The sequence below is a fragment of the Odontomachus brunneus genome, unplaced genomic scaffold (assembly GCF_010583005.1).
Source record: "Odontomachus brunneus isolate Ranch 3 - 2012 unplaced genomic scaffold, Obru_v1 Obru_scaffold_010, whole genome shotgun sequence".
Classification (NCBI taxonomy): domain Eukaryota; kingdom Metazoa; phylum Arthropoda; class Insecta; order Hymenoptera; family Formicidae; genus Odontomachus; species Odontomachus brunneus.
In genome coordinates, this window is record NW_022639460.1 from 2,377,209 (window position 1) to 2,387,561 (window position 10,353).

General features: G+C 34.3%; 2 protein-coding genes and 1 long non-coding RNA gene across 13 annotated transcripts in view; 1 reads left to right on the forward strand and 2 right to left on the reverse strand.

Moving 5' to 3' along the window:
* The window catches only part of LOC116840434 (alpha-protein kinase 1), a 14,196-nt gene extending 9,553 nt beyond the window's left edge, over positions 1 to 4,643 (forward strand). For 9 of the 11 annotated variants that reach the window (XM_032807113.1, XM_032807124.1, XM_032807119.1 and 6 more), the window contains exons 12-15: positions 154 to 421; positions 718 to 780; positions 862 to 1,121; positions 1,992 to 4,643. In XM_032807113.1, coding sequence (XP_032663004.1) covers positions 154 to 421; positions 718 to 780; positions 862 to 1,121; positions 1,992 to 2,174 — 774 coding nt within the window. In that variant the 3' untranslated portion in view covers positions 2,175 to 4,643. The remainder of the gene's footprint in view (positions 1 to 153; positions 422 to 717; positions 781 to 861; positions 1,122 to 1,991) is intronic. The other 2 variants (XM_032807122.1, XM_032807123.1) reach the window with 2 other exon arrangements.
* Positions 4,644 to 5,360: 717 nt separating this feature from the next.
* Positions 5,361 to 6,881, reverse strand: LOC116840440. Its single transcript, XR_004377357.1, has 3 exons — positions 6,355 to 6,881; positions 5,935 to 6,262; positions 5,361 to 5,652 (listed from the first exon to the last, which is right to left on the reverse strand). It is a non-coding gene; the product is annotated as an uncharacterized LOC116840440 (long non-coding RNA).
* Positions 6,882 to 7,024: 143 nt separating this feature from the next.
* Positions 7,025 to 10,353, reverse strand: part of LOC116840438 (phospholipase A1-like) — a 5,872-nt gene continuing 2,543 nt past the window's right edge. The window contains exons 4-8 of the mRNA XM_032807136.1: positions 9,843 to 9,970; positions 8,558 to 8,871; positions 8,310 to 8,406; positions 7,600 to 7,629; positions 7,025 to 7,434 (exon numbers count right to left, since the gene is read on the reverse strand). Coding sequence (XP_032663027.1) covers positions 7,266 to 7,434; positions 7,600 to 7,629; positions 8,310 to 8,406; positions 8,558 to 8,871; positions 9,843 to 9,970 — 738 coding nt within the window. The 3' untranslated portion in view covers positions 7,025 to 7,265. The remainder of the gene's footprint in view (positions 7,435 to 7,599; positions 7,630 to 8,309; positions 8,407 to 8,557; positions 8,872 to 9,842; positions 9,971 to 10,353) is intronic.

A 10,353-nucleotide genomic window follows, 5' to 3' on the forward strand; every position in this document is an offset into this window, starting at 1 on the left:
ATATATATATATATATATATATTAATATATATTATATCAATTTCTTTTTTTAAAGAAAATTAGAAAAAAGACAATGTGGATTTACATAGTTTTATTTTATCTTGTACAAAAGAACCACGTGAAACAAAACTCAATGACAAAATACTTTTTCAGGTTGCGCACATAGCACACTTGCAGCAACAAGCCCAGCACTTGCAAAACCTACAAGTGCTTCAGTCGCATTCCCTCCTGTCTCGTCTTCCACAGAACCTGTTACAAAGCGGCGGTGCGCAGAGTCCTGCACAAGGCACAGTTACAGCTGCCAGTCTCGGTCAACGTAGTCGCCTTCCACCACCGGGTTTCCCTGGATCCACGCCAAATCACATGAACTCATTCGGTCTCGGTATACCACGACCAGCTCCAACGAATAGCACACTCTCGGGTTAGTGTTTCTCCAATGTTTTTTGAGCGTCAAAGTTCCCACTTCGCAATGCATGAAATTCTCTCCTACATGTTTACGCACACAATATCATCTATCGCGTTTTACATAACAATTAAAAAACGAAGATGCGTTGATATATCCGCGACTTTTATTCGCACGAAAGATGTGCTTTTATTCGCACGAATTTTTCTTGCTGTTTAACATGAGTTTCAAGATTTCTTTCTATTTTTGCCCACTTGTGTACTTGTGATACACTTGTCTACCGATGATTCACTCGTCCAGTATTATGTTTACAGGAGCACAGCCACCACAGCAGAGCGCATACCTTCCTAATGGAAACCCACTCATCAACACACAAAGTAATTTCTTCTACTTTCTTTCTCACTCACATATATCTCAATGATAAATGTTCGTGGCTTAACGTCCAATTCGATTTCCAGGTATCGGCAAGTGCGCGGGTGACACAGTGTATACCTTGAAAGATTGGTGCGATATCAACAATCAACAGCAACAGCAGCAGTTCCACCACCAGACGCTGCACCAGAAAGGAGGTTGGAACAATTTCGGACCGATCGCCGACTGGACTTCGATTGATCCGGCCATAGTTAGTTCGTCTAGACCTCTTCCATTCCAGACTACTAGCACATGGCAGTTTTCTCATATTCATCCTTCTCACACCGTAGCTCACAATGCGCAACAGGTATTCAGAGCTCCGTGTATCCTGCGCAAAGTAATCGACAATACAAGTCTGTCATTTGTCGCGTCAAATTGTGAAAGATTCGTCGCGAAATTATCACACAGGATTATCTAATTCGAAGTAGTCGTTATCAGAGCTCCCATACACCTGTTTAAAAAGAAGTCTGCCCATTCTCTTTCTCGAGATTTAAAGACTGTTAAAAGTTAAAATTATTTAATAACTGACGTACGAAAAAGAATTTCCTGTCTCATATGCTAATTGTGAGTTAACTTATATAGGTTTTTTTTTTTGTGAGAGTTCTGACGAGAATATAAATGTAAATTAATTAGCATATTATATAAAAGAGCACGCTGAGATATGATATCATATACAAAGTCTCCTAATATCACTGGTAGTCAACGTATTAAAAAGTTCAAAGCAGCAATTGTATCTTAGACAGATCGGAAAGATTCATCACACATTTTAACAAATATTTTAACAAATTAAAAAGAGTAATTTTCTAAAGTTCGAATTACGAGTTATGTCGTAGCTGACGTGAGAAAAAATCCTCTGTTCCATATGCTAACTACAAGTTAACGTAAATTTCCCTTCTTCGTGAGTTCTGCCGAATAATAAATGTTAATTAATTAGCATATTTAAAAAACACGCTGATTTGAAAACGCGACGTTGAGGACAATGTTCCTTAATGTCACTGTCTATTTTAAACAAATTTAAAAGATATGATATTAGACAATAATTTAACAAATGAACAAGTTTTTTCGGCAACGACTTAACTGTAATTTTCTACCAATTTATTATTCGTCGCCTAGTGAAAGTATCTGCATCCTGTCGAGGCCGCAAACGTAACATAATTCACGTATTCCTTTCACACAGGAACAGAACGCACCCGCTCAGCATTGGGCGATGCAACCACCTCCCGGCTTCGCTGCACCTACGACCACGGGACAACTGAATAATCCGCCGCCGAGCACAACCGCACAGCCGCACACGAAACTCATCTCCACCGGCTCGGAAATCGAGAGTAAGTTGGTCGCGATAAAGCTCCGTGCAAACTGAAAATACCATTACAATGCTGCCGCGGTATCGAAATATACAGGGCGTCTATGATATTGCAGACCTATAAGTCTTATGCGAGGCGAACGAGTGGCGTCATAATTGTGTTTCTCCGGACGTGGCAAGATCAAATATCCAGCTAATGAATGAAAATGAAAAACGAAAGAAAAATGAACGAATGAAAGATACAAAACGATAGAGCGACAGTCAATAACGTACGTTTTCCTCCAACACATGTCTATGTCTCACGTTTTTATTCTTAATCCATTTATTTGAGTTTACTCTCGACTCTGAGACGAAAAATGTCGGAATATGAGTTCGCGCATATGAAATGTAACAAAATACTTTATGCGTCAATACATAAACTTCTCACAATACTTCTCCGAACTGTAGCAAAATTTATTCGTTTAGTTTAAAAGTGTTCTGGCTCCAACATTGTAACGAGAAGCGGAGCTTCCGTATAGGTTTCTGAGAGATGCATTAAAGAAAACACGACAGCCAATAGTCTCTCGATGAAAAAAAATGACTGAAACTTCGTTTCGTTCGAATGTTTATTGTTAGAATTCCGTTTTTGTTGTAACGCGTTAGGACGAAATAGTGTCTTTCGTCTGCAAATTTGAGATTAAAAAATATAAAAAGAGAAATAAATTCAGTTGTAAACGAACGTAACGAAACTTCGGTATGTGTTGGTCGTTTATTATTTAAAGGTGATGAAAAATCCGTTTTAAATTTAGATAAAACCTAATTAATTGGAAAGCTTCATCGTTAAACCAAGACTGTTACCTTTCCCTATCCGATAATACGATACGCCGTAAATCACGGTATACTTATTTGTGCTATTTTACAATAGTACGTCCGCCTTGCGAATGCAAGATTGCAACGCAACTGAGGAATTTGAAACTTAAGATTTTATGCGTTTTATGTGCGATAATTTTAAACAGTCAGAATTCTTTTATCCCTGATTTTAATACGATACGCCAAATAATGTTATATACTGCGATGGGAAAAAAAGGTGGCGTGTTTTATCAGTTCTGCGCACATTATTTTTCCCCATCGTCATCGTTATATCGTATCGCGACACCTTCTGACTAATACGCTATTAAGGGCTTACAGGACTAATAAGTGTAAAAATTAGATAAAATTTATGAAACTGTAAAAAGTTGTAAATTAATAGAAATATGACTTTTTTTATTACGTATGTCTATTAACAATATCTTGATATAAAAATATTAAATTTTATGGTAAATATTAACACATCATTGTTTCCAATTCTACTCTGCAAAAGAATCATGCTTCAATCATCTTGGCCTCAACAGGAGTAATCTAGAATCAGTATCAATATATTTATTTTATTCATCAAAACTATAGTTATTAATTCATAAAGTGGGCTTTGAAAAAACAATATTTCGCAAAATGAAAGTTATAAAAAATCAAATTTAATTCTTTTTTACTGAAAAATTCGAAAATACATAAATGAAAAATAGTTTTAAAATTTGCGGAGATTCTCCGTGTCAACCGAAAACTATATTTTATTGAATAAAAAACATATATACATATTAATATTGATTTAAGATTATTCCTATCACTCCTATTGAGAAACCAGATCACTCCAAGTCGATTACTGTTGTTGAAGCATGATTCTTTCGCAGAACAGAATTTAAATAAACACAGTGACGTTAATATTCATCATAAAATTTAATTTTTTATACCAAGATATTGTTAATAAATATACGTAATAAGAAATTCATACCTCTATTAATTTTTCAACTTTACAACTCACAAATTTTACCAAATTTTTATTCCTGTCAGAGTTCTGTAGCCCATAGCGAACAGAGATTAGTTTAAGATTTCGTCAACTTGGTTTCGATAATTGTTTCGTCGAAGATATCGAATTGTATCATGAATCATAAATGGATCGAGCGGAACAGATCGAATCGGATTTTAAAAGACTTGTGTATTCACATTACGAGGGAATAGTGATATTTCTCCGATCTCTCTCGACAAGGCTATCGATGTTGTACGTCTAAGGGAAACTACGGACGGCTGTCCGACGTATTAACACAGCCTCACACGTATACACAAGCGTAGCCACGCATATACACATACACACACCCGAAGACACACACACACACACATACACATACGTTCACATGTGACCATGTATTTTACTTACGCGAATCGAAACGAAAAAGAAAAAAATAACAGACTGGGAATATTAACACGATGTGTACGATAAAATGCGAGAAACGTCTAAGCGATGTACCACGATGTACATACCACGGCGCGTTGTGTCGAACGGAGTTATTCCCGTGGCGGATCATTTGATCATTGATCGTGTCTGCTGTTTTATGAACGGAATAACGAATGAACACGTCACATATATAAGAGAATAAATAAGATAATAAAACTATAATTATAAAATTTAATTCTCTCAGTAAGGTAATCGAGAAATATATAATAATGCGCAAAGAACATCCGTATAGTAGTCGTGTTTTTATTATTTCTTCTCATACACATCCCTCGTCGACTTAGTAATAAGTCTGAAGACAGGTCCTCATAAATTGGTTTAATATATTTTAAAACTATTTTGGCAGGATAAAATAGATCGAAAATAAAGCAGCTAGCAGTGCACTATTTCCCAGACAACATAATATCTAAAATTGGGACATAGGACACCTTAGAGATCATCTTTAAGATGTCTTTCAGACGATTTACGTATAAATATCTTTAAGGCGTCTTAAAGATTATCTTTAAGACGTCTTATGTCCCGATTTTAGACATGTTGAAACGGCCAAGCGCTTATATATCGCATTCTGACCTGTATATTTTAACCAATTTTTATTTCTCCCAAATAATGTTTATGTGGGTTATTTCTAAGAGCTTTCAAAAATATAAAAAAAGAAAAATCGATTTTTTGAAATCTTAAAATTAAAAAGAACTTCCTTTAATATCAATGAATTTGATAATATCTAAGAGCTAGCTTTTATCTTGTCCGCTTATATGCTTTATTTCTTTGTATAAATGAAAATTGCATTTATTATCAGAAATAATATATTACACACTTACAAGAAATTTCATTCTAATAACTAATAACATCGCTTAATTATATTCAGGCACAATGGAGAATATTAATAGAAAATTTCGAGAAGTTTGAAAATTTATCTTGCTATTATTAAATCAATGTTTTCTATTTTTTAATTATAATATTATTCCGATTTTAATGGAATTCTCAAGGAAAATTTATGTTCTAAAAGGACCATTTCACGATTTCTCCCAAGATAGCGATGTAGCATTGATGTAATGTTATTGTTAATTGTTAATTGATGTTTACCGAAGCCGTTTCGTAACCATTGTTATTGCTGTTGCTATCGCTAGTCTTGACAGCTAAAGTTATCGTTGGTGCACATAGTGTCCGAGTCAACGAACATGTAATATGATTTTCCTTCAAATTGATTCCAATCTTTCGTGAACCTCTTCGTACCTGCAAATATTTCAACGATATTATAGAATGGTTTAATTTTAATGAAATGTAAGAAGAATACAAAATAAGAATATATTATAATATAAAAGTAGAGAAACATTATTCTACTGTTCTATACACAGAAAAATATGTTTTTATGAAATACTCGAAACAAGTAACATTTATTTGAATACAGTATTTTGCTGTCTATAATTTTTTTTATGTAAAAACATCTTGACGACATTTGATTTGCATAAAAGCAAGCGCTAATCTCGCACTTTAATGTCGCAGAATCACACTCACCCCTTTCGCTGCTTGCGGAAGCTACCGTCGGGAAGCTGGCAACGTTTGTTCGCCATGAAGTGACTACCCTGCGCAAATATCAGATGTTCTAAGTTAATCAAGTTCCTTGTGCCTTGAACCTAACCGCTGGGCTCGCCCGTATCCTCGTTCTTTTCTCGCCTCTTACGCTGCGATCTCGCTTCCATGATTTCATCGGCGTCATCTTCGCCCTTGCTCGTGTCTAACTGCCGCAAGATCTTCGCTAGAATCGGGTCGTCGTTCATCTTGTTACGGATCTTTTGTCTTTCCGATTCGGACTGTGACGACGCCAGCATCGTACAGCACGCGACTGTAAATTAACAAAAGGAAATAAGACAAGAGAACATTGAGATAAATGTACTCTGCATAAATGTTACTGCACGTAATAAACTGACTCCTTACAATGTTATACGACGTAGATGTCTGCCCATACGGTTGCAGCGATGTGCAAAACGTTTTTGTTCATTATTAGTTGAACGTGAACTTTATTAGATATGAATGGATTGTCTTGGTAAACCCATAATTCGCAAGTTTATGCAGAACGTTACGGTGAGTGAATCGTGAGTAAATATAAAGAAGTTTGTAAGAAACTCTCTTTTGCCGACGCGCGCATGAAACTCGCAGGAATTTCTTCCTTTTTCTTCGTCGGGACACTCGGCGAAGAGTTTTAAAAATTTGCGTATAAAATCGATTTTTTACGAGGATTGATTTGATTAACTTGAAAACATCGCGTATTGTCTTACTTCAGAAGATCCATTTCTTTCTTAATGCTCTCGTTAAATTATTCGTCCAATTTTCGTTTATTTTTCGCTGGATGATTTATTTTCCACATCTGAAAAAACATTTTTACTTTAAAGAAAACTGCGCATCGACAGCGCGAGTTGATTTCATCGCGCACAAAAATAAATTTTAGTTTTTCCGACATTTTTGTCGGATGTTTGTGATAATTTATTTAATTGCATGCGTAACATGATAAGCTGTGTTACGTCGTTATGGAAAATATATAACTGCAGAGCGCAGCGATTAAAATGGAAAACTGATAGATAAGTAACATTGTTGGCAAACAAACGAGTCAAGGTGAAGATAAAGCAGTTTATTATTATAATTGATTAAAAGATTATTACACTATCTCCAGTAAGTACCAACTATCAATAACGTAACATTAATGTTATATAATCTTCTATTCAACATGTAAATAAAATATAACATATAACAATTACATTGTTGAGCGAGAAATTGTAACATTGCAATATTATTGTTAGTTAATGTTTACTAAGGCCGTTTCGTAACCATTGTTATCACTGTTGTTGTCGCTAGTCTTGACAGCTAAAATTATCGTTGGCACAAAAAGTATCCGAATTAACGAACGTGTAGTATACTTGTTCTTTATCTTTATCAAATGTTTCGTTTTTGCCATCTATCCAGGACCAAATGTTATCCAGAGGTGTACATTTGATTGTGTTAGACTGTGGATAGTTAGGTCTGCAAGAATATCAAGTTATATAGAAACGATAAGTAGTAAATATACATATATGGTATAAATATAAGTAATAAATATTATTAATAATTAAAAGATAAAGAGAGTCACGATAGTAATAGCGAGATAAATATATAAATCATATAAATGATATCTAAGAACGTTCATACTTTTTCCATCGCCATATGACGTCCGGATATCTGAAAAAGAAAAGTTAAATAACATACAGATACAATTATATATATACAATTATATTATAGTTTCAGTAACATCTGAACACATGTTCATAAATATTATACATTTAAGATGCATAGTACAGTTTAAAGGTTTAAAGATTTTAAAGGTTTTCTGTATCCCATTTCTCTTGTATTAAATTTTAATAAATAAAATTAATTTTATAATTTTAATAAATTAAAATTAAAATTAAATATATTTTGAATAATAAATCTTCCGTCCATTAAGCATTTTTTGCACAAGATATTATATTTGATTTTTTAATATTATTAGAGCTATAATAGAACTGCGTTGAAAAAAATTGATGATTTCTAATTCAGCTTTTTTCAGTTCTTAGGGTGATGTTACCCTTAATATAATAAAAGAAGACTCGATCGTGACGAAGCTTAACACATTGACTGCTAATGAAATCACTAGATGTCGTTAGAATATTGCCACGTCTCACAAATTTACACATAAAACTTAATCCCATAGTTATATATAACACAGTAAATACGTAATCAATCGAGAGCCAGTCTAACGAATATATATACCGTAACTTGCATTTGTTTACCGTATCATTTAAACTTCTGTCGAATATTAATATAATAAATATAAATTATCGTAACAGTCAACGTATTAAATAGTGAAGAAGAATCAGACTTACGACATAGGAACACTAGGAAATTTACAAGTACCGTCCTCTATTATTTTGGCCAAGTAGAGAACAGCGCTGCTATGTGAGCATGCTATATTTAAAGGACCTGAAATATAAATTTACTATGGCGCACCTTTTTTTCGCTTGTTCTTTTATTTTACTTTCTTTTGAATTTACTTTACATCGTTCAAATAACATGTACCTAGATTAGGTTACAATCTTTTTCTATGTATGTGAAGAGAAATTTTGTTACTTACATTTTGGCTGCAGGGATCCGCCATTGAAATAAAAATCGGTGTGGCCAATGGGACGCGTCATTCCGAGTGTAGATGTGTGCAACGCTATAACCAGATCTGCATCTTGCTTACATAATCTATCTTCGCACTTATTCAACATAAACAACGGCTGCGCAGGATCGAAGCCGATTAGAAGCGGGATTTTCTGCCGACTGTAGCCCGACTCTTGAATATGTTTCGAGGCGAATCCACACACGTGCGCGCCAAGACTGTGACCAAAAAATCTGATGTTGTTCACAGGAACACTGCATTTCTGGTTCAACGATACGACGTAACTGTAAAATAAGATTTGCATGAATATCTTGGAAACAGAAAATCTCCTTCTACATTTTCTCAATCGTTAGTGTTGTAAAAATTCTCCTAAATTAGAACTTTCATGCCTGAGTGAGTTTCAACAAGAGTTTTGCCAATCTTATAAGTGATGGTTTACTTGCCTAATTAGCAATACTTTCACTTTCACTGAGTATTTAAAAATATATCAATTAAAAAACCACAAAATATCATTAAGGTTCTTAGATATTCGCTACAGAACTTCGGATTAATGACGTCAAAAGCGAGAAACACATATCCGAAATCTTTGTGTACAATTTCGACATAACAAGATATTTTTGTGAAAGAACATTTCTAATCGCTTAAACATACGTGTAAATCGTTCCGAAAATTATCCTTTAACAGTTAATAAATAGCTGTAAAATTAACGTGACATGCAAACATTTCTCTTTAATCTACCTTCCCTCTTTTTGCCACGTTCATTTTATAGCTATTTATTGACTATTAAGAGGAAAGGATAGTTTCCGAAACATTCTATAAGTGTACTCAGCGATCTAAAGTATCCTTTGATGCAAATATCTTTTTATTTCCAAATAGCACATAAGAACTTCCAGCATATTACTTTTTACTTCTAGTCACAAGCGTTTTGCGCTGCGCTGTCAGCAGCTTTGTAACTGCTGCAAGATTTTCTGATGAACGATTACCGGTTTACGCCTTTCCAATATATTTATTAAGCGGTCGTCATTTATTCTAGCGTACTTTCAATATACTGGACAGCTTAGTAAACATCTTGGAAAAACGTTAACCGATGTGTCGTTCAAAAAAAAATCTTACAACAATTGCAAAGCTGCTGCAAACGCAACGGAAAGCGCTTACTACGTTGCCTTTTCTACTGCACAATGTCCGTTTGACATTTTTTATGGCACTTATATTAAATTTTCATTTAATGTGACGTATATATGGAAAATAGTTGTACCTAGCCATGAGTTCACCTATTTTACGAGTGTTAATCACCGCAGCAGGGTATGCTAAGAATTTTACAAGAGGTAGGCCAGTCGTGCATGCCGCGTCAGTCCAATCCAAGGAAAATACCGTAACGCCTTTCTGTAAAAGCGGAGATATTACGCAATTTTCAGATACTTTATCTCCCGTTTAAGTACCACAAAACAATCGCCACTATTCTTTCATATATTCTCTAAACAAATAAATAAATAAGTAATAAACGGTAATAAGTAAATTATATGTGTGTGTGTGTGTGTGTGTAAACTAGGCATTTTCGGACCTATGTTCATAGGACCTTTTCTGTTCACCTTGATCTGTACTATCACTCTGCAAAGTTATGACACAGCCTTTTTCTACACCCTATATATATATATATACGTATATACATATATATGTATATGATATAGAACTCTAGAACTATTGTAAAACAAACCGAAACTCTAAAGAAATAGTTAATTTAAATAGTTTGTTTGATTAGGTGCGCT